Here is a 25,276-nt window from a genome sequence, read left to right as displayed (position 1 = left end):
CCGGTATTTACCTTAATACCGGTATACTGCCCAGCCCTAGGTCATATTAGGATTTTTTTAAAACATCTAAAACACTTCTTTGTGGTCTACATTACATTTAATAGGGGTTCTTTGGTCCAAATTCTGTATGGATTTTGCTGCACAGACCTATCTTACAGTTTTTTTCTCCCTGTGGAAACAAGACATTTTTTAGAGGCGGAATTATTAGATGCAAATGCACCCCTCCTCACCCCGCCCCCTCACGCTGACTAAAATGTTGTCCTTGCCCTGGCAGCCATCCTTGTAGTTTTGGAGATACCTTTACTGCTAGGTACTGAAGACTGTCTCACATTGCAATTATATCAACTTTTGGGCAACATAAATTTAAACAGCAACAGATTTTAGACATTCACAAGAATCAGATTTGCGCTGCTAGATGGATTTGTTTTGTCTAGTGCAGGGGTCGGGGTCTTAATCTCGTAGGGTATTTTTGGCCGGCAGCCCATACTTTTGTTGCCCTCTATGAACGTTATCGTTTAGCGTATTTGCGTGCCGCGCACACTGGGCGGATAATATTTAAATATACAGTATTGAGTCAATCTTGAATCCCACTAGACCACAGATATCAACCTAAGGCCCGGCCGGGGGCCACATTTGACTCACCACATAATTTTACATAGCTCGCAAAAGCCTTGAAAATATGCAGGGTTTCCCCTGAATGTTATTAATTGTGTCGCAGAGCCATAGTGAAATAAAAGCCGCCACACATTAAAAATGAGGGTTATATTGCTTTTATTCCATCACTTGACATCTGCCCCGGAAGTAGAAATCATTTTGTGGTCAACCTAGCTAAGATGGCTGTTGTACAGCGAGCAGCGTGTGAATTATCTGAGTACAAAAGAAGCTTAAATCTTCATGCAAAAAGGAGTTCTGAGCAAAAAAATCTAGCTATGCAATGGTATAGATCCCTCTACTTTATCAAAAATAGATTTGTCGAGTGATATCAAGGATTATACGTTGGTCGCATTCCCAGACACATCGCCAGACGTCATTCTACTCAACAAAACCGATGGAAACTTAGAAAATAATGGAGGTCAGCAACTTCTTTGTGTGTGGCTGGGTGAAGGAAATTGGTATCAAGACTCCCGGATAAATATGCCTCGTTTTTGCTCGGGTAAAGTTAGGGATGATGTTTGATAAGAAATTATCGAGTTCGAGCCTATTATCGAATCCTCTTATTGAACCGATTCCTTATCGATTCTCTTATCGAGTCCAGATAGGTTGTTGTATATGGAAAAAAACACACAATATTTGGTTTAACAAAAGCTCACTTTTATTATATAAGAAAAAAATAAAATCTAATAAATAAATAAATATTGACTGTTACTCCCCTAAAAAAATAAAATAAAATAAATAAATATTGACTGTTGTATATTAAGTGGGATTTTTCAGAAAAACAAATATATACAGTAACACAAAAACAACCTGTCTCTGTGATCACTATAGGTGTATAAATAATAATAGAGTGTTAAATAAAATCAGTCCCTTGGGCACAAAACTTGAAATAATACAGCTCTCCAAAAAGTGCACTTCTGCTGCTATTTGACGTACCGTATTTTCCGCACTATAAGCCGCCCCGGGTTATTAGCCGCACCTTCAATGAATGGCATATTTCAAAACTTTGTCCACCTATAAGCCGCCCCGGACTATAAGCCGCGCCTACGCTGCGCTAAAGGGAATGTCAAAAAAACAGTCAGATAGGTCAGTCAAACTTTAATAATATATTAAAAACCAGCGTTCTAACAACTCTGTCCCAAAATGTACGCAAATGTGCAATCACAAACATAGTCAAATTCAAAGTAGTGCAGAGCAATAGCAACATAATGTTGCTCGAACGTTAATGTCACAACACACAAAATAAACATAGCGCTCACTTTCTGAAGTTATTCTTCATTCGTAAATCCTTCGAATTCTTCGTCTTCGGTGTCCGAATTGAAAAGTTGGGCAAATGTGGGATCCAAAATGGCCGGTTCCGTCTCGTCGAAGTCATCGGAGTCAGTGTCGCTGTTGTCCAGCAGTTCTGTGAATCCTGCCTTCCGGAAAGCTCGGACCACAGTTGTGACCGAAATATCTGCCCAGGCATTTACGATCCACTGGCAGATGTTGGCGTATGTCGTGCGCTGTCTCCCTGTCTTAGTGAAGGTGATGTTGGCGTCGTCTGGCGCTGTCTCCCTGTCTTAGTGAAGGTGTGTTCGCCTTCTGTCATCCACTGTTCCCACGCAATTAGCAGTCTAGCTTCGAATGCCCTGTTGACACCAATATCTAGCGGCTGGAGGTCTTTTGTCAATCCACCCGGAATGACGGCGAGTATTGAATTAAGCGCGTAAGCGTGTCTCTTAATGTGATGTTATGAGCTAGCAAATATAACAACTACACTACCCAGCATGCAACGATAGTGACGAGCATGCGCGGTAGCCCTGAGAAGCGTTGTTGTATGCTGGGAGTTAGAATGTGGTTATGAGCACGCTGTGAGTAAACGTTGAGAACTCAGTTAACACGCCTCGTCTGCATTATTTATAATTAGACAGACAACACACTTAATAGGAGCCATTTTGGGGTCTTTACATAAACACACAAATGGAAATGAAACGTCACATATCCCAGCATGCACCGCGCGCTTCTTCGTCATCCACTGTTCCCACGCAGTTAGCAGTCTAGCTTCGAATGCCCTGTTGACACCAATATCTAGCGGCTTGAGGTCTTTTGTCAATCCACCCGGAATGACGGCGAGTATTGAATTAAGCGCTTAAGCGTGTCTCTTAATGTGATGTTATGAGCTAGCAAATATAACAACTACACTACCCAGCATGCAACGATAGTGACGAGCATGCGCGGTAGCCCTGAGAAGCGTTGTTGTATGCTGGGAGTTAGAATGTGGTTATGAGCACGCTGTGAGTAAACGTTGAGAACTCAGTTAACACGCCTCGTCTGCATTATTTATAATTAGACAGACAACACACTTAATAGGAGCCATTTTGGGGTCTTTACATAAACACACAAATGGAAATGAAACGTCACATATCCCAGCATGCACCGCGCGCTTCTTCTACGGGGAAAAAAGATGGCGGCTGTTTACCGTAGTTGCGAGACTGAAACTTTATGAAAATGAATCTTAATATTTATCCATATATAAAGCGCACCGGGTTAAAAGGCGCACTGTCAGCTTTTGAGAAAATTTGTGGTTTTTAGGTGCGGCTAATAGTGCGGAAAATACGGTAACTGTTTGTTATGATCTTTAACATTTGTGCACTTTATTTCTTTATTGAAAGAACATTCTATGAAGAGAAAAGTTGTTTGCAAATGTGGTTACAATGCTAAAAAATGAAAAGTTAAAGCTAAAAAAAGAAATACACTTTATTGAGTTAACATTATTTCTTTATAGGGGGAACAATGTTATGCGCTAGGGAATATAACAACTACCCTACCCAGCATGCAACGGGAGTGACGAGCATGCGCGGTAGCCCCGAAAAGTGTTGTTGCATGTCGCCAGTCGGCAGCTATGAATGAGGTTATGAGCACGCTGTGAAAGTAAACGTCAAGAACTCAGCCACCACGCCTCGTCTGCATTATTTATAATTAGACAGACAACACATATATAGTGTGATTTTGTTTTGTTTACAAGGAAAGAAAAACAAAAGTTAAAAAAGGGAGATCATGTCATATATGTTGTATATATATGTATGTGCTGCGGTTGCTCTAAGAACGTTGCGACAGCTGCCGTAAAGGAGGTGCGTTGCTAGCCTGGTTGCTATGTTTCCGGTTGGTCGTAAAAGTGTTCGTCATGTGTTTGTACCCTGCTCAAATCTCTCAGTAAAGTTATTAATTGGATTATACTTTTTGTTTTTAACTTTATTACACCTTGGAGCGCTTTTTCCGGTCCATTGTTTTTCCTGCTTTCCCTATCTGCGCCTAATGACTGAGCTACGTGACGTAATTTCTTGTGATGTCTCAAGGGGTATTTCTGGTCGGGATGGGATTCGTTCCCAGGGATTCAAATAAAGAACCAACTCTTTTTCTTTACTATAGTGGTCTCGATAACGGGTACCGGTTCTCAAAAAGGGATTTGAGTCCGAGGATTCGGTTCTTTTCTTATCGAACAACCGGGAAAACCGGTTTCGAGTATCATCCCTAGGTAAAGTTGCATTTCATGATTTAACTTCGCGTCTACTGCAAGGTTTGTTGCTGTTGCACGCGCCGTTTACGAGTAACATGTTTTTCCCCCGTCTTTATCAAAATATAAGTAAAGATGTCAACATTGTGTATGTGCTGAAAGCTTCATTTATGATGGTTGCCTTTGGTAAAAGCTGAACTCTTTTAGGTTTTGCTCACATTTGCTTTCTTTTATTTAGACTTGCCGAGTTGGTGCTTTTCAAAACACTCATAGCAAACGTGTTTAAGAAATACAAATAATATCAAGATAATACTTATATGGGAAATAATAAATGTTAAAAGTATATCAAACAAACCTTTAACAAAGTGATCACTGCAAACTCATGCATTCTTCGACTCTGCTCCCTTGGACTGGAGTGTGAGCTGCTTTTCTCGTCGTTGCTTCCGCTCTTTTTGATTACCTCTAGAGGAACTCTGAAGAAACGTTTATCCTTTTTGTGATTTGAACGATTAGTACAGCCGAAAACAACACAATCATAGGGCATTTTTTCTTTGAGAAAGGCTAAATGGCGCCAAGTACCCTTTGAGAACAGAGCTAGCTTGACCACCACTCATATTTAATGGTTGGGACTTGGGGTCTCACATCCGTTGAGTTTTCAGTATGTTTGGACATCTCTCCACTACACTGTATAGGAGCATTGATCCACAGTCCTATCAGTTTTTCAAGTTAATGATCAACTGTTTTGTTATTCATTACAATCTTTGAGAAAATGTGTGGAAAAACATTACTTCAACTTGCACAATCTTCAAGTATTGCATCATTTCAAAGATGATAATGCTCAATTTTGACACGGACAGAATTCTACAGTATGTTTGTTGTTGGAAAAGTGTATAACCACACTGCCTCGTACTGAGAGCAGTTTATAATATTTTGACTCTACTCCATATGAAAGCACATTGGATGATACACATGGTTAGCACATCTAACTGGTAGATGAGTGGTTCTAATCGATAATCGAACATTTTTGTGGAGTTTGCATGTTCTCTTCATGCTTGCATGTTTTTTTTCAGGTCCTCCAGCTTTCCTTCACATCCCAAAAACTAGCGTGATAGGTTAGGTGGACTTGATATTTGTCGATAGGTGTGAGTGTGAACTAGGGGCCTGAAAACATCTATTTAGGATAGGCTGCAGCTCCCCTATGACCATAATGAGGATAAGCTGTATAGAACAGTAATGTATAGATGGGTGCTAACATTTTCTGTAGCTGTGCGAAAGTTGCTGCAATGTCCTTGTGTTGCTAATGGACTGATATTGTGTCCTGTAAAAATAGCAGGTGGGACTGATTTGCACAGATAAAATATGCACCCAGTTCCCTCAATGTGTGTTACAGTCCCAGAAAATAGGTGAAATTGTTGACTTGGGCAACTGCTGTGCATCCGGAAAGTATTCACACGACAGTGTTTCCTTTTTTTGCTTTTTGGTATTTTACAGCCCTATTCCAAAACGGATTAGAATAATGTCTTCTCAAAATTTTACGCACAACATCCTATACTGACAAAATGAAAAATATTTTTTTAGATGTTTGCAAAGTTGCAACTTACAAGGGCCGAAAACTGAAATACAGTAATACATGTTTATGTCAATTATTATTACCATTGCATTGCTGGCTATGACTGTGTAAACTCATTAAAATTGAGGCATTTCAAATGCAGAAATTAATATTTGTTCTTCAAAGAATAAGACAATTATTTAAAAAAATAAATACTTATTTATCATAGGCATTCCAACAATATAAAAAAATATACAGGTCAATAACTGAATGGCTTGCTCAAATTTTTTTCATTATCGGTAAACTTTCTGGTCTTTTCACTTTTCAAAAACATCCGCCGTAGCCTTGCTCGGGGATACAATCATCCCCTGCCACATTGCGCTTCAGATATTGGGGCTTCACCACCTGGCAGATTTTTGTTTTATATTTAAAAAAAAACATTTAAACCATTCTAACATTTTTGGGTCCTAAATTAAGCATTTTCAAGCATAAAATGGCTTTAAAAAAATACGAATATTATTACTACAGTAGTATCGGCCTTGAGAGGAGACCAAACCAATCAGAGCGTGCTGTTCAGTATCATGGTCACTGATGGGTTCAGCATTACTATATTGGATTAAAAGAGTGTAAAAGGTGACTAAATTTCATGTTTACAGTAGAGGGTTCCTATAATGTTGATGAACTTTTTAAGAAGGTAGTTAAAAGTGTTTTAATACTCCATCCATCCATCCATTTTTTTTCGCTTATCCGAGGTCGGGTCGCGGGGGCAGCAGCCTAAGCAGAGAAGCCCAGACTTCCCTCTCCCCAGCCACTTCGTCCAGCTCCTCCCGGGGGATCCCGAGGCGTTCCCAAGTCAGCCGGGAGACATAGTCTTCCCAACGTGTCCTTGGTCTTCCCCGTGGCCTCCTGCCGGTCAGGACGTGCCCTAAACACCTCCCTGGGGAGGCGTTCGGGTGGCATCCTGAGCAGATGCCCGAACCACCTCATCTGGCTCATCTCAATGTGGAGGAGCAGCGGCTTTTCTTTGAGCTCTTCCCGGATGACAGAGCTTCTCACCCTATCTCTAAAGGAGAGACCCGCCACCCGGTGGAAGAAACTCATTTCGGCCGCTTGTACCCGTGATCTTATCCTTTCGGTCATAACCCAAAGCTCATGACCATAGGTGAGGAGGAGAACGTATATCGACCGGTAAATTGAGAGCTTTGCCTTCCGGCTCAGCTCCTTCTTCACCACAACGGATCGATATAGCGTCCGCATTACTGAAGACGCCGCACCGATTCGCCTGTCGATCTCATGATCCACTCTTCCTTCACTCGTGAACAAGACTCCTAGGTACTTGAACTCCTCCAATTGGGGCAAGATCTCCTCCCCAACCTGGAGATGGCACTCCACCCTTTCCCAGGCGAGAACCATGGACTCGGACTTGGAGGTGCTGATTCTCATCCCAGTCGCTTCACACTCTGCTGCGAACCGATCCAGTGAGAGCTGAATATCCTGGCTAGTTGAAGCTATCAGGACCACATCATCTGCAAAAAGCAGAGACCTAATCCTGCAGCCACCAAACCAGATCCCCCTCAATGCCCTGACTGCGCATAGAAATTATGTCCATAAAAGTTATGAACAGAATCGGTGACAAAGGGCAGCCTTGGCGGAGTCCAACCCTCACTGGAAACGGGTCCGACTTACTGCCGGCAATGCGGACCAAGCTCTGACACTGATCATACAGGGAGCGGACCGCCACAATCAGACAGTCCGATACCCATACTCTCTGAGCACTCCCCACAGGACTTCCCAGGGGACACGGTCGAATGCCTTCTCCAAGTCCACAAAGCACATGTTGACTGGTTGGACAAACTCCCATGCACCCTCAAGGACCCAGCCGAGAGTATAGAGCTGGTTTACCGTTCCACGACCAGGACGAAAACCACACTGTTCCTCCTGGATCCGAGGTTTGACTATCCGGCGTAGCCTCCTCTCCAGTACACCTGAATAGACCTTACCGGGAAGGCTGAGGAGTGTGATCCCACGATAGTTGGAACACACCCTCCGGTTCCCCTTCTTAAAGAGAGGAACCACCACCCCGGTCTGCCAATCCAGAGGTACCGCCCCCGATGTCCACGCAATGTTGCAGTCTTGTCAATCAAGACAGCCTCCAGAGCCTTAAGGAACTCCAGGTGGATCTCATCCAACACCGGGGCCTTGCCACCGAGGAGCTTTTTAACGACCTCGGCAACCTCAGCCCCAGAAATAGGAGAGCCCACCACAGATTCCCCAGGCACTGCTTCCTATCAGTGCCCACGTGTTGGTGGGATTGAGGAGGTCTTCGAAGTATTCCCTCCACCGATCCACAACAGCCGCAGTAGAGGTCAGCAGCACACCATCCTCACCATATACGGTGTTGACAGTGCACCCCCCCCCGAGGTGACGAATGGTGGTCCAGAATCGCTTCAAAGCCGCCCGGAAGTCGTTTTCCATGGCTTCACCAAACCCCTACCATGTCCGAGTTTTTGCCTCCGCGACCGCTGAAGCCGTACTTAGCTTGGCCTGTCGGTACCGGTCCGCTGCCTCTGGAGTCCCATGAGCCAAAAGGACCCGATAGGACTCTTTTTTCAGCTTGACGGCATCCCTCACTGCTGGTGTCCACCAGCGGGCTCTAGGATTACCGCTCGACAGGCACCAACCACCTTGCGGCCACAGTTCCAATCAGCCGCCTCGACAATAGAGGCACGGAACATGGTCCACTCGGATTCAATGTCCAGCACCTCCCTCGTGACATCAATCAATCAATCAATCTTTATTTATATAGCCCTAAATCACAAGTGTCTCAAAGGGCTGCACAAGCCACAACGACATCCTCGGTACAAAGCCCACATACGGGCAAGGAAAAACTCACCCCAGTGGGACGTCGATGTGAATGACAATGAGAAACCTTGGAGAGGACCGCATATGTGGGTAACCCCCCCCCCCCTCTAGGGGAGACCGAAAGCAATGGATGTCGAGTGGGTCTGACATAATATTGTGAGAGTCCAGTCCATAGTGGATCCAACATAATAGTAAGAGTCCAGTCCATAGTGGGGCCAGCAGGACACCATCCCGAGCGGAGACGGGTCAGCAGGGCAGAGATGTTCCCAGCCGATGCACAGGCGAGCGGTCCACCTCGGGTCCCGACTCTGGACAGCCAGCACTTCATCCATGGCCACCGGACCTGTGCCCCCCCCTCCCTCAAGGAAAAGGGGAGCAGAGGAGAAAAGAAAAGAAACGGCAGATCAACTGGTCTAACAGGGGGGCTATTTAAAGGCTAGAGTATACAAATGAGTTTTAAGATGGGACTTAAATGCTTCTACTGAGGTAGCATCTCTAATTGTTACCGGGAGGGCATTCCATAGTACTGGAGCCCGAATAGAAAACGCTCTATAGCCCGCAGACTTTTTTTGGGCTCTGGGAATCACTAATAAGCCGGAGTTCTTTGAACGCAGATTTCTTGCCGGGACATATGGTACAATGCAATCGACAAGATAGGACGGAGCTAGACCGTGTAGTATTTTATACGTAAGTAGTAAAACCTTAAAGTCACATCTTAAGTGCACAGGAAGCCAGTGCAGGTGAGCCAGTATAGGCGTAATATGATCAAACTTTCTTGTTCTTGTCAAAAGTCTAGCAGCCGCATTTTGTACCAACTGTAATTTTTTAATGCTAGACATAGGGAGACCCGAAAATAATACGTTACAGTAGTCGAGACGAGACGTAACGAACGCATGAATAATGATCTCTGCGTCGCTAGTGGATAAAATAGAATGAATTTTAGCGATATTACGGAGATGAAAGAAGGCCGTTTTAGTAACACTCTTAATGTGTGATTCAAACGAGAGAGTTGGGTCGAAGATAATACCCAGATTCTTTACTGATTCGCCTTGTGTAATTGTTTGGTTGTCAAATGTTAAGGTGGTATTATTAAATAAATGTCGGTGTTTAGCAGGACCGATAATCAGCATTTCCGTTTTCTTGGCGTTGAGTTGCAAGAAGTTAGCGGACATCCATTGTTTAATTTCATTAAGACACGCCTCCAGCTGACTACAATCCGGCGTGTTGGTCAGCTTTAGGGGCATGTAGAGTTGGGTGTCATCAGCATAACAATGAAAGCTAACACCGTATTTGCGTATGATGTCGCCTAGCGGCAGCATGTAAATCCTAAAGAGTGCAGGGCCAAGAACCGAACCCTGAGGAACTCCGCACGTTACCTTAACATAGTCCGAGGTCACATTATTATGGGAGACGCATTGCATCCTGTCAGTAAGATAAGAGTTAAACCACGACAAAGCTAAGTCTGACATACCAATACGTGTTTTGATACGCTCTAATAAAATATTATGATCGACGGTATCGAAAGCAGCGCTAAGATCAAGAAGCAGCAACATAGATGACGCATCAGAATCCATCGTTAGCAGTAGATCATTAGTCATTTTTGCGAGGGCTGTCTCCGTAGAGTGATTTGCCCTGAAACCGGATTGAAAAGGTTCACAGAGATTGTTAGACACTAAGTGTTCATTTAGCTGCTGTGCGACAATTTTTTCGAGGATTTTCGAAATAAAGGGAAGGTGGGACACCAGTCGGTAGTTTACCATGAGGTCAGGATCAAGGTTAGGTCTTTTGAGCAGAGGATGAATAACCGCTTTCTTGAATGCTAGGGGAACAGTGCCAGAGGAAAGTGATAAGTTTATAATATTTAGCACTGATGGACCTAATAATACAAAAAGCTCCTTGATAAGTTTCCCAGGAAGTGGGTCAAGTAAACATGTTGTTTGTTTTATCCCACTTACACGCTGTAATAGTTCCTCTAATGTTATTTCATCAAAAAGAGAGAGACTATTTTGTATTGCAGTATCCGTCGTAGATACAGTTGTATCTGTGTTCATAGAACCCAGTTGTAGCTGGGATGCGTTGTCTTTAATCTCCTTTCTAATGAGTTAAATTTTCTTATTAAAGAAATTCATAAAGTCATCTGCCGAGTGGGTGGAGCTATTGGGAGGAGTCCCTTGTTGGGTTAGCGATGCTACTGTACTAAACAAAAATTTAGGGTCGTTTTTGTTGAGGCGGATGAGATTTGAGTTATATTTAGCTTTAGCTAAGGTAAGCATGCGTTTATACGATATTAAACTATCACTCCATGCTTGATGGAAAACCTCAAGCTTGGTCGCGCGCCATTTGCGTTCCAACTTTCTACATGATAATTTATGAGCTCTGGTTTCCTCTGTAAACCATGGGGTGCGCCTTTTAGGGGCCCTTTTTTGTTTTAGCGGTGCTATACTATCAATGGTTTTGCGCAGGGCATTGTCAAAGTTGTTAGTGAGGTTATCAATAGAGCCGACATAATTTGGGAATGGTGCCATTACTGAAGGCAGTAGGTCAGCAAGAGTCATCATTGTGGCGGCATTAATGTTGCGGCTGCTATAGCAGTTATTATTATTATTAGTTTGTTGACAATGAGTCAGAACTTCGAATTTTATAAGGTAATGATCGGACATTACTTTAGTATACGGGAGTACCATAACTTTGGAGGTGGTGACACCCCTGATCAGCAACGAACTCTGAGAATTCATTAATAAAGTCCGAGTAGGGCCCTGGGGGGCGGTAGATAACAGCCATATCGAGAGGCAGCGGTGCGACAGACCTCATAGTAAGCACCTCAAATGATTTGTATTTATTATTTAGGTTAGGGGTAAGGTTAAAGTTTTCATTGTATATTAGTGCGACCCCCCCACCCCTTTTAAGGGGACGGGCAATATGCGCATTCGTATAGTTAGGAGGAGATGCCTCATTTAGCGCAAAAAATTTGTCTGGTTTGAGCCAGGTTTCGCTAAGACCAATGACGTTAAGATTGTTGTCTCTAATGACCTCATTAACTAATAACGTTTTGGGAGACAATGATCTTATGTTTAAAAAGCCCATATTATAAGTATTGGGCTGTTTTGACGAGTTTTTGTTTAAATTATCCGTAGTAGAAATATTAATAATGTTGCGTTTATTATACGTAGTGCACTTTAAATAGTTTCGACCATATCTAGGAATTGATACGACGGGAATTTTCAGATTGTTTGCTTGATGCTGCGATCGACTGAACGCATCATGATTTGCCACCTCAGTAGAATGCATATCTACCCCGGACACATTCACAACAGAAAACACATTATGTGAGTTGTGTGTTATTCTAAGAAAATTGCTATGCGTACAGGAATTATCCAGCCTGGTGCTGGCTAGTTCTAGCTTAACTGACTCCTCACCCGGACTAGCAGGCTCTGTAATTGCCTGTGACCGGGCTTGCTCTAGTGTAGTTAGTCAAAGGTGACTTAAACAGTAGTCTATGTTCTTAGACAGGATGATGGCGCCTTCCTGGTTAGGGTGAAGGCCGTCCTTCATCAGCAAGCCTGGTTTGCCCCAGAAAGAGGGCCAATTATCAATAAACGTTAGTCCCTGTTGTCTACAGAAGCTAGCCAGCCACTTGTTAAGCGAGACTAATCTGCTATACCTCTCATCATTGCCTCTCGCAGGAAGGGGGCCAGAGACAATTACTCGATGCCTGGACATCTTTCTGGCGAGATCACAAGTCCTGGCTATGTTTCTCTTTGTAATCTCTGACTGTCTCATTCTAGTGTCATTGGAGCCAACGTGTACAACTATATTCGCATAACTAGTGGTGCGATTAGCCTGTCGTACGTGTTTACTAGGCCTGTTGCGAGTTAGCTCCCTAAGATTAGCCTCAATGTCAGGTGCTCGGGCCCCCGGGATGCACTTAATTGTGGCTGGTTTGCTAAGCTTTATGTTTCGGGTGATGGAGTCCCCTATGACTAAGGTGTGGTGCCCAGTAGACTGAGGTGTAGGACTAGCTAAAGAGCTAAATCTATTATGCGTCTCAACCGGTACACCGTAGCTTGTAGGCCGCTTAGGACTGCTACAGGCTGGGCTAGTTAGCTCGCTACAGCTAACGCTAGCAGATGTGTCCGCAACATCTAAAGTTACGAGATTACTCTGCTCTAACTGGCGGACACGGCCCTCTAGCAGAGCCAGCCTCTCTGTGAGAAAGGTGCAAGACGCGCAGGAAGCCATACTCACGGTGTTTTCTGTCACCGAGTGAAGTTCCTGCTGTCTTCCGAGAAGTCCTGGTCACGGTGTGCAGGAGTAGACTCCTTCTGACCGGCGCCCGGCGACGCCTTTCTCCGCGCTAGCTTCGTTAGCTTAGCAGCTAGTTGCTAGCTAGCTGCGGGAGGGGTGGAGAGACAGAGATCGGGTGATTTGCAAGTTAAATAGTACTACTAAATATGTTGAGAAAGTAATAAAGAAAGCTGCAGAACAATTTAAAAGCACACAAATAGAACGATACTTAGCTTTTTCGAAACAGCGAGCAGTCAGCGAGCAGTCAGCGAGCAGTCACGCACGGTGAACCGGACATGTTCAAAGATCTTCCGGAGGTGGGAATTGAAACTCTCTCTGACAGGAGACTCTGCTCGGCGTTCCCAGCAGACCCTCACAATGCGTTTTGGCCTGCCAGGTCTGTCCTCCCCCACCATCGGAGCCAGCTCACCACCAGGTGGTGATCGGTAGAAAGCTCTGCCCCTCTTGTCACCCGAGTGTCCAAAACATGAGGCCGCAAATCCGATGACACAACTACAAAGTCAATCATGGAACTGTGGCCGAGGGTGTCCTGGTGCCAAGTGCACATATGGACACCCTTATGTTTGAACATTGTGTTTGTTATGGACAATCCGTGACGAGCACAAAAGTCCAATAACAAAGCACCACTTGGGCTCAGATCCGGGCGGCCATTCTTCCCAACCAGGTTTCACTGTCGTTGCCAACATGAGCGTTGAAGTACCCCAGCAGAACAAGGGAATCACCTGAGGGAGCACTCTCCAGTACTCCCTCAAGGGAATCCAAAAAGAGTGGGTACTCTGAGCTGCTGTTTGGTGCGTAAGCACAAACAAAGGTCAGGACCCGTCGCCCAACCCGAAGGCGTAGGGAAGCTACCCTCTCGTCTACTGGGTTAAAGTCCAACGTGCAGGCTTTGAGCCGGGGGGCAACAAGAATTTCCACCCCAGACCGTCGCCTCTCATTGCTTGCAACGCCAGAGTGGAAGAGAGTCCAGCCCCTCTCGAGAGAACAGGTTCCAGAGCCCTTGCCGTGTGTTGAAGTGAGTCCAACTATATCTAGCCGGAACTTCTCCACCTCGCACACCAGCTCAGGCTCCTTCCCTCCCAGCGAGATGACGTTCCACGTCCCAAGAGCTAGCTTATGTAGCCGAGGATCGGACCGCCAAGTGCCCTGGCTTCGGCTGCCGTCCAGCTCACATTGCACCCGACCTCTATGACCCCTCCCATGAGTGGTGAGCCCATTGGAGGGGGGACCCACGTTGCCTCTTCGGGCTGAGCCCGGCCGGGCCCCATGGGGACAGGCCCAGCCACCAGGCGCTCACCATCGTGCCCCACCTCTGTGCCTGGCTCCAGAGGGGAGCCCCGGTGACCCACGTCCAGGCGAGGGAAATCTAGGTCCTCGATTTGTACTTTTCATAAAGGTCTTTGAGCTGCTCTTTGTCTGATCCCTCACCTAGGACCTGTTTGTCTTGGGAGACCCTACCAGGGGGCATAGAAGCTCCCGGACAACATAGCTCCTAGGATCCTTGGGACACGCAAACTCCTCTACCACGATAAGGTGGCAGCTCAGAAAGGAGTTAATAATACTCTAGCTATGAAAATATTAGATTTATAATGAATGATTCCTACTTTGTGAGAATTACTTTTACTCTGGTCGTATACTGGGGGCCAAAAATTCGATACATCACTAAATGCAGTAATAATAATGTACAGCATTTACTTAGGGGAGTGGACTCTTACAGTATCGCCTTCCAGCTGCTCATTTGTCAAACACACTATCAGCAGCTTCTCCATACCATTATGGATGAATATCCGCCATTAAGATATTATATTTAACGTCTTTGGCTGGCCTTATTGACTCATTCTGCTTCAGTATGGTGCAGACTAGCAGTGATAGACCCCATCATGTTTTCGATTATTAATTTTTTTAATCCAATAAATGTACAAAAGACTGTCTCAGTAATGCTTGTTTTCTTTTTGTGTCATTGGGTTGCTTGAGTGTAGTTCACTTTTACGACACCTGAGGGGGCGTTGAACGCATCATTGCATCAGCAAGCTCTGAAAGTTAAGGTGAACTTCCTTGTCATCCATCCATCCATCCATTTTCTACCGCTTATTCCCTTCGGGGTGGCAGGGGGCGCTGGAGCCTATCTCAGCTACAATCGTGCGGAAGGCGGTGTACACCTTGGACAAGTCGCCACCTCATCGCAGGGCCAACACAGATAGACAGACAACATTCACACTCACATTCACACACTAGGGCCAATTTAGTGTTGCCAATCTTCCTTGTCAATTGTTTAATTGGCAGTGTGCGTCAATACAGAGGGGAGTTACTTTATATACACTTTAATATCACTTATGTGCTTAAAACTGTATTGCAACTCATTTAGTCAGTTTTATTGTAGTCTAATGGCTGTTTGGCATCAAGTTCACAAGCTAACTGCTAGCTGAATATCATACTCTGGTTGGGGCCTGTTTGTAGTTTTGGACATGTTTGTTAGCCCCAATTTCCAATTTAGAATTATTGTTGTGAAGCTATTTACCTTCTATTAATCAATATATTACTTAGAGCTGGGATGTTCAAATTCTGTTCATTTATATACATGTGTATACACAGCTAAGTGATGTATATTTCAACAGCATTGTAGCAGGCTTGTGCCTATATTTCATTGCATTGTGGTCACTTTAGTTGATTTATAATGATTGTGATTGTTGATTTGTACAGGAAACCACACACACAAATGAACAACTCATGCACGTCTTCAATAGACAATTGAAAATACAAATCTGGACTTGGACAATCCATCTTTTCTCCTTCACTCACCTGAATGCATAATTGCTGTCCTGACCCAACACCCTGAAGTGATTGCAAATCCATATTAAACCAGTCATAGTCGTCACTACAATAGATACCATCTTCTTCTTCTTCTTCTTCTTCTTCTTCACACTCACTTTCTTAATTCCCATTGTTGGAGCCATCTAAACAGAAACTACAAATCACAGGTGTCTTGAAGGGTTGCACAAGCCACAACAACATCCTCTGCTCAGATCCCACATCAGGGCAAGAAAAACTCAACCCAATGGGATACAATGAGAAACCTTGGAGGGGACCGCAGATATGGAGACTTGTGGAGATGCGCAGACTTTTTTGGGGCTCTGGGAATTACTAATAAGCCGGAGTTCTTTGAACGCAGATTTCTTGCCGGGACATATGGTACAATACAATCAGCAAGATAGGATGGAGCTAGACCGTTTAGTATTTTATACGCAATAAGTAAAGCCTTAAAGTCACATCTTAAGTGCACAGGAAGCCAGTGCAGGTGAGCCAGTATAGGCGTAATATGATCAAACGTTCTTGTTCTTGTCAAAAGTCTAGCAGCCGCATTTTGTACCAACTGTAATCTTTTAATGCTAGACATAGGGAGGCCCGAAAATAATACGTTACAGTAATTGAGACGAGACGTAACGAACACTTGAATAATGATCTCAGCATCGCTGGTGGACAAAATGGAACGAATTGTGTGACGTCACATCGGGAAGCAATCCGCCATTTTCTCATTTTCGTCGGTGTGTTGTCGGAGGGTGTAACAACACGAACAGGGACGGATTCAAGTTGCACCAGTGGCCCAAAGATGCGAAAGTGGCAAGAAATTTGACGAAATTTGTTCAAAATACGAGGGTGTGGAAAAGCCGACGAAATGGTCAGTCGTTTGTTCTGCACACTTTACAGACGAAAGCTATGCTACGACAGAGATGGCAAGAATGTGTCCTGCGACACTCAAAGCAGATGCATTTCCAACGATAAAGTCAAAGAAATCTGCCGCCAGACCCACATTTAATCTGCCGGAGTGTGTGAGCCATTCAGGGACAACGGACCTTGGTAGCACGGCAAGCAATGGCGGCAGTTTGTTCCCGCAGACGAGCGAGCTAAACCCCCTGGATGTCTTGGCTCACACCGTCCCTTATGCCACCGAAGATGATCAAGAGAAGAATATCGACCCTAGCTTCCCTGGCCTGCTGACATCAACTCCAAAACTGGACAGATCAGCCTTCAGGAAAAGAGAGCGGATGAGGGTATGTCTTAGAGATGTCCCGATCCGATATTTGGATCGGATCGGCTGCCGATATTTGCCAAAAATTGCGTATCGGCAAGGCATGGGAAAATGCCGATCCAGATCCAGTTTAAAAAAAAAACTCCGGTCCGTGTTTTCCAACGCACCGATTTAAATAATACATTGCACTTTTCTGCTGCTACGTAATTTCCGTTCCGCATTTTCCAGCACACCTTCAACACATCCACAATCCTCACGCAGTTGCTTTTAGCTGCTGGCATTACACGACAGGCTCTTCTCACTCTTTCCTGTGTCTCCCTCTCACAGACAGCTAGTGCACCTTCTTACACACGTCACATACTGTCACGACATACGTCACATACTGTCACGTCATACGTCACATACGTATACGTCCTCCCCGAGCAGAGAGGTAGCAGCATGGCTAACGTTAGCTGTGATGCTAGCGCAGCCGTGCGAGCAACGCTCCCTCTAAGGTGCTCGCCTGTGCAATTGCGCACTGTTTAAGCGTCCTCTGCGCATAGCAAATCTATGCCACGCACAAAATCAAATAAAAAAATAAGCGCATAACAATTTTCGACACACGGACACAACAGAGACAACAGTTTTCGTCATCATTGTTCAAATATTGTGACGTCTGTCCAGACGCTTATCTCCATTCGGTGCCACACGTCCACACCATCAAAATGCAGAGGCAAAAATTTCCAGATCAACACCGTATAAAAAAATTAGTGATTTTTTTAGTTGTGATTTCCTTCTCTGCATGAAAGTTTAAAAGTAGCATATATTAATGCAGTATGAAGAAGAATGTTTTAATGTAGACATGCAAGCCTTGAAAGAACATTTTGAAAATCAAGACTACATTTCCTGCAAATTATTGCATTTCTACCCTATAATATAACTTTAGATTTATTCTCATATCAAGCTCTTTTGGCTGTCTTTTTGACACTTACATCAGGCGCCCCCCTCCACACCCTGGATTATAAATAATGTAAATAATTCAATGTGATTATCTTGTGTGATGACTGTATTATGATGATAGTATATATCTGATAGTATATATCTGTATCATGAATCAATTTAAGTGGACCCCGACTTAAACAAGTTGAAAAACTTATTCGGGTGTTACCATTTAGTGGTCAATTGTACGGAATATGTACTTCACTGTGCAACCTACTAATAAAAGTCTCAATCAATCAATCAAAACACATAGAATCATCATATTGCTGTGATTATATGCATCAAGTGTTCATTCAAGGCTAAGGCAAAATATCGAGATATATATTGTGTATCGCAATATGGCCTTAAAATATCGCAATATTAAAAAAAGGCCATATCGCCCAGCCCTAGTTCAATGATGCCATTTCTGTTTGTCATGTATAATTTTGTCTATTTTGTGTTTATCCTTGAATAAACAGGTCAGTTTCTTGTTACCAACCATTGTGTATTATTCAAACTCCCCTAATTCAGCTGGCTAGTTGTTATCAAGAGTACTAAAACCCTTTTCAACATGATTCTGACAACTAAGTAGGCTAAATAACTTTAAACTTTAATACATGCCCGGATAGGCCAGTATCGGTCAGTGTCGGTATCGGTCAGTATCGGTATTGGATCGGAAATGCAAAAACAATATAGGTATCGGATCGGAAGTGCAAAAACCTGGATCGGAACATCCCTAGTATGTCTACAGAATATATTAATTGATGAAAACTTTATTCATTACTCGCGGTTATACGTAAATTATTATACATAAACTGTGTTTACCAATAATTTAGCTTAAAAACATTTATTTTTTTCAATCATTCGAGTACATTCGGGTAGTCTTGTGTAATGCAGTATTTTGTGTCTATTTAGGTATGGTTAACCTGAGTGCTGAAATCGTGGAAAAATATATGTTCTTAGCGCGCCTGAAAATCAAAGTGCATGTTGTTGCCAAATGTATTTCATATGCTGTAAACCTAGTTCATAGTTGTTAGTAATTATCTTATCAGACAGTGTTAAGCCGCTGAAATCCGAGTCTGAATCCGAGCTAATGTCGCTATACCTTGCTGTTTGTATTGGCATCACTGTGTGACGTCACAGGAAAATGGACGGGTGTATATAAATAACGATGGTTAAAATCAGGCACTTTGAAGCTTTTTTTAGGGATATTGCGTGATGGGTAAAAATTTTTAAAAAACGTCGAAAAATAAAATAAGCCACTGGGAACTGATTTTTAATGGTTTTAACCCTTCTGAAATTGTGATAATGTTCCCCTTTAATGTGTGACTCAAATGAGAGAGTTGGGTCGAAGATAATACCCAGATTCTTTACCGAGTCCCTTTGTATAGTTGTTGGGATGTTAAATGTTAAGGTGTTATTATTAAATAAGTGTCGGTGTCTAGCAGGCCCGATAATCAGCATTTCTGTTTTCTTTGCGTAGAGTTGCAAAAAGTTAGTGGACATCCATTGTTTAATTTCATCCAGACACGCCTCCAGGTGACTACACTCTGGCATGTTAGTCAGCTTTAGGGGCATGTAGAGTTGGGTGTCATCAGCATAACAGTGAAAGCTAACACCGTATTTGCGTATGATGTCACCTAGTGGCAGCATGTAGATGCTGAAGAGTGCAGGGCTAAGAACCGAACCCTGTGGAACTCTGCATGTTACCTTAACATACTCCGAGGTCACATTGTTATGGGAAACGCACTGCATCCTGTCAGTAAGATAGGAGTTAAGCCAAGAAAAGGCTAAGTCTGACATACCAATACGTGTTTTGATACGTTTTAATAAAATATTATGATCAACGGTATCGAAAGCAGCGCTAAGATCAAGTAGCAACAACATGGATGACGCATCAGCATCCATAGTTAGCAATAGATCATTAGTCATTAGTCATTTTTGCGAGGGCTGTCTTCGTAGAGTGATTTGCCCTGAAACCGGACTGAAAGGGTTCATGGAGATTGTTAGACGCTAAGTGTAAATTTGGCTGCTGCGCAACAATTTTTTAGAGTTTAGAATAACCGCTTTTTTTAATGCTATGGGAACAATGTCAGAGGAAAGTGAAAAGTTTATAATATTTAGCACTAATGGTCCTAATATTACAAACAGCTCCTTGATAAGTTTCCCAGGAAGTGGGTCAAGTAAACATGTTGTTTGTTTTGTCCCACTTCCACGCCGACCCATTGCCTCCCTGCTTGGCACTCAGCATCAAGGGTTGGAATTGGGGGTTGAATCACCAAAATGATTCCCGAGCGCGGCCACCGCTGCTGCTCACTGCTCCTCTCAACTCCCAGGGGGTGTACTTGGGGATGGGTCAAATGCAGAGGATCATTTCACATAGTCACACCACACCTAGTGTGTGTGTGTGACTATCGTTGGGACTTTAACTTTAGAACCCAGTTCTAACTAGGACGCGTTGTCTTTAATCTCCTTTCTAATGAGTTACATTTTCTTATTAAAGAAATTCATAAAGTCATCTGCCAAGTGGATGGAGCTACTGGGTGGGGTCCCTTGTTGGGTTAGCGATGCTACTGTACAAAGCGTTTAAGTGACGCTGTTTTGTTTTTGTTTTATTGATTTGGGTTTGAGCGAACAGTTTAATGTATGCGTCGGCTTTGAGTTTGCTTGTTTACGTTGACATAGCATAGACTCACAACACACATATTTCATCAGTTTATTATTTGCTTATTCCAACACTCACCCACTACAACCTGACGATTTTCAAGCAAAACGACAACAACAAGTAAATGATACCGCAGCGCGTTGAGAATTCCGTCCCGAGGCGTCCTTTAGGCTTATATTTGTTTGAAAGCCAAGACAACCATGATTGGAAAAACTAAGTGATGTTGACTGTAGTGACAAGCCTAGGCCAGCAAGTAAGACCAGATGTTTTGGTCAGATGTTACTGGATTCACTGTGGCATTTGCTGCACAAACTAACAATGTGGAGGCTCGTAACCCATATTTTTACTCGCAACCTTGACTATAATGGTTAGCCAAAAGACAGTTCGTATCCCGAAAAACTACTTAATGGACTTTTGCAGAAAAATACCTTCCCTTAATGTGTTTCCTCAAAGTTGGAAGCATAGAATTATGCCAAATATCTTGGTAAGATGAAAATGTTCTTTATATAGGGCTCGAAAGGGCACATGATTTCGCAATGCTATATGGGAGCCGGGCACGGACTGTACTGAGACAAACTGTACCCTATTCCAAAGACTCGCTACCTTAATGCCACGTGGGGGTCGCATCTTACTGTGTGGGTTGTTCTCCCGGGATGCAGACAGACAACTCCGGGCAAAAGCGTGAGGTAGGATATGATTTATTCCTCATAAATCATCCAACTTACAAAAATACAGGAAACCAACAAAAGGCAAGCGTGCCGAACGCACGAGAAGCTAAGGCGATACTTGGCACAGGAATCAAAGCTGTTGCATATAGCAAACAACGAAGCCAGCCTGAGCGTGGCGAGAAAGGTGAATAAATAGCTCTCTGATTAGTGCTCGACAGCAGGTGAGCGTGCCAACCACTAACCAGAGGCAGGTGAACCCAATCAGTACCCATGGTAACCACAACAAACCCAGAGGTGCACAAAACAGGAACTAAGGGAGTCCAAAACTAACAGAACATGACTAAACAAAACATGATCCGGGCCATGGATCATGACACTTTAAAAAATAAATACAATTGGTAGAGTTGATCCATATTATCACGTCCAATGGACAAGAGATTTGAGTAAGCTGCCTAACTGGTCCTGTATCTTGTATCTTGTAAAGAATTTTGGAATATTAAGTCGGTTAAGGTTCACGGGTAAACCAACTTCAGTTGGGTGCAAGACCTCGGAATTTATATTATGAAAGAGAGGACTGTCGTAATTTCAGAGGTAGGTCAACAGGACTTGTCACACCACTGTGTGGTGTCACCTGGACAACTTTATTTTAATTTACTTATATTTTCAGCTTGAAATACACTGTGCACTAATGTGAAAAATATTTAATGTCTTCTCAGTTATAGATCTATGAATAGGTGCTTTGCTTTTTTCCAAAAATACTGTACGTTGTTTGTAGCCCGTAGCTGGCTTAGCTAGCGCTAACAGCCTACAAAATGCTACGTGTGAAACTGCATTAAACATGCTTTGATTTAAACTTACCAATCTGACAATGCTGTGAACACACCAACATGTTCCAGGTGATGGTGTTAAAAGTAGGGCTGTCAAACGATTAAAATATTTAATCGCGATTAATCGCATTGTTCATATTAACTCAAAATTAATTGCAGACAGGTGTAATTTTTCATAAACAATATTTCAGCCAGCCATGAACCCCCCACCCCACCTGCCCTCATATTCCTAAACTGATGTACTAGCATTTTTGTAGTTGCAAATATCACATAATAACATAACAAAACATCTCTGACAAAGCATGATCAAAATGTGAGACATTTTTATTTTGTTAATATCACGGTTTCCACTAAATTGACAAAATACCTGTGGCGGTGGGGGGCGGAGGGGGCGGGGGGTGATTAGGAGCGTGGTCGATATGATGTCATCGCATGATTTTCTATGAAATAAATTAATTAAATTAATATACTTTTTTTTTTAATTCTCTTACTAAGAATAGTATTAACATATACATTTGTTCTTACATAATATTGTCTTGTTCTATTTTTAAATTGTTGCTGCTTATTGTACAATGTACCTTGTTGAGAATTAAAAAAAACAATTTTTAGAGAGATTTCTCCAATCTTGTTGGATTCGGGCCCGTTGTTAGCATAAAATTGGCCATAAAAGCTCAAAATAAAGTCAGACTTTGTTTGTTTTCTCCTGGACACTACAATACATTATATTACTTTATTTTGTTTGGTGTGTCGGCTAATATGAAGCTGTACATTAAGGAGAAACCCTAAATATAGTTAATCAGATGTATAGCGTAGTGCTTTTATTTTGAAGCCAGAAAAGTATGTGATTGTTTTGAGAAAGTGTCTTGACATGTTTTAATGTCTGTGTGCAATAAAAAAAAAGTCTCCTTTCGACATCATGCCGACCATCTTTCATTTCTGTTGAGCTTTAATGCCATCTTACTTACTAAAGCAGTCAGAGTAACGATATAAATGTTATGTTATCACTGCACCTTAGTTGTAATCTCAAAACGGAATTGAAGAACCACCCACCTCTAGACCGACACACACGCACAACAGGCATTTGCTGCAGAGATATCGCCTCTGTTCACGGCAAAAAATAGTCCTTCCTTGTCGGAAGAACAACTTGTCCTAGCTTTGAACCTGATACTTCCAGAACGTAGACTTTCCTTTGTCCATTTCTGCTTGCTCTCATCAGCAGCAAGTGAACTGCAGCCAAGTTCCCCCGCTACAACACAACCCAGGCGTCATAAAGAAAGTGTTCACGTTAATCGCCCGATAAAAAAATGTGTGCCGTTATTTAAATTTATAGTTAATGCGTTAACTTTGACAGCCCTAGTCAAAAGTGATGTTTAATCGTCTCAAGGCTGCTACCCAGGCTATTCGCCGTCTTTTTTAGCTCACTAACTTGACTTCCTTAGACTTTGCTTCCACGCTGGAAATTAGACAAATTTCACCAAAACATTTTTTTGTCTGCAGCAATAATGACAACCATTGTGGCAGTTAATTTGCGCTATGTTTTGAACTTTATACAGAAAAAACGAATCTTCAGGACAGAGTCTTGCATTCAGCGTGTAAATAAGCTATTCAGATGACCGCAAGACCCACAATGAATTGTTTCCACGGCACACTTTCAAACCCTGTAGTATTGAATTCATCCACTGGCGTTGTCCTCATCTGGTTGGATACATTGTGATCATCTACAACTACACACTTTTGTCACTCAATAATTTTCCCTCACAGGATTATTAAATAATATTTATTTATTGTGTTGCTAAAATCTGAAACATCTCTGTCCTCATTCCTCATCCCTGGGTCTGCAGGAACTCGGATCATCTACGACAGGAAATTCCTACTTCAGTGTCGGACTTCTCCTCTGACTCGCACACCTCCAAAACTCCCCGACATTCCAGGAGTCACCACGTCACTCAAACGGGAGTCCTCCACCGAGACAAACCAGCTGACTGAGAGCAGTGACGCTGAGCAACACAGCTTACATGCAGAGAGTGCAGGTAAACATTGCCTACTTCCTCCTCATATTTAGCTAGAATTTATATTATATATTTTCATACTATAGGAATGATACTTGGATATATCTTAAAGTGGTCAGTGTTCAGCTTGAAAAACAGTCTAGATTGATGTTCTCTGAAATGGAGTCAAGTCTAAATAACTAGCAACACAAGTGAGTACACTTCATCGTAAACATGTCCAGATTCGGTCTACAGCAGCGGTCTTCCAGGCCAAGGAGCCCCAAACTGATGGAGAGATTGAGCGGGGACCTCTTACTTATAAATCTTATATATAATTGTTTTAAATCAAACTGGTCCTAAAGGTACCTTGTTATTGGTCAATACTCACTTTTCTTTCCTCATTGGAGGGAATAAGTACAGATGGTCTCTACAGGTTTTTAGTGCAAGTCGGAACTTGCACCTAAAATATACATCAATTAACTCCTAAGTAGGGATGTAACAGTAAACGGTGTAATGATAAACCCCGGTAAAATTCCTGACGGTCAGTAATACCCTTTAAATGTTTAATTACCGAAAAAGCGTCATTTACTAATGCATTTCGGCAACACTGCTTGCTTCCTGGATACACAGTCCGGGCAGCGCTGATGCATGCGCACATGCTTCGTTTGGCTTTAAGAAACATGGCTGATGACAACCATACGGACTTTGCTACGGAGATTTCCCCTCGGAGTAAACATAGCCGAGCGCTTGGTTCAACTTCATTTTCCCTCACTTCATTTCCGTGGATCTCGGCGTGCGTTTAAGAGTGCACTGCTATTTTTAGATGGAGACAGGTGTGAACAATATTGGAGACAAACGCACTTGTCTCACACTAAAAGTATACAACGAAGGAGAAAAATATTTGATGTTGCTTTAATTTTCTCAGCTGCTGTGAGTCAGAGTTAATGACAGCAGGCGATGTTTATAAAGTCCAGCTCAGTGGCCTTGTGGTTAGAGTGTCCGCCCTGTCATACCAAAGACTATAAAAAGGGGACCCATTGCCTCCCTGCTTGGCACCCAGCATCAAGGGTTGCAATTGGAGGTTAAATCACCAAGTGATTCCCAAGCGCGGCGCACGCTGCTGCTCACTGCTCCCCTCAACTCCCTGGGGTTGAACATGGGGATGGGTCAAATGCAGAGGAGAAATTTCACCACACCCAGTGTGTGTGAGACGATCGTTGGAACTTTGACTTAAGTCTTTAGTTTGTTTACTGGGATGCTCACTCGTCCTTTACTGAA

General features: G+C 43.1%; 1 protein-coding gene across 2 annotated transcripts in view; it reads left to right on the top strand.

The window, feature by feature from the left end:
- LOC133574945 (eukaryotic translation initiation factor 4E-binding protein 2-like) overlaps positions 1-25,276 on the top strand; it is a 40,884-nt gene that overhangs the window by 2,225 nt on the left and 13,383 nt on the right. For both annotated transcript variants that reach the window (XM_061927320.2, XM_061927321.2), the window contains exon 2: positions 23,852-24,040. In XM_061927320.2, coding sequence (XP_061783304.1) covers positions 23,852-24,040 — 189 coding nt within the window. The remainder of the gene's footprint in view (positions 1-23,851; positions 24,041-25,276) is intronic.

This window comes from Nerophis lumbriciformis, linkage group LG32 (genome assembly GCF_033978685.3).
Source record: "Nerophis lumbriciformis linkage group LG32, RoL_Nlum_v2.1, whole genome shotgun sequence".
Taxonomy (NCBI): Eukaryota; Metazoa; Chordata; class Actinopteri; order Syngnathiformes; family Syngnathidae; genus Nerophis; species Nerophis lumbriciformis.
Note: the sequence above shows the minus strand (reverse complement) of the source record. Positions and strands in the feature narration are given on the sequence as shown.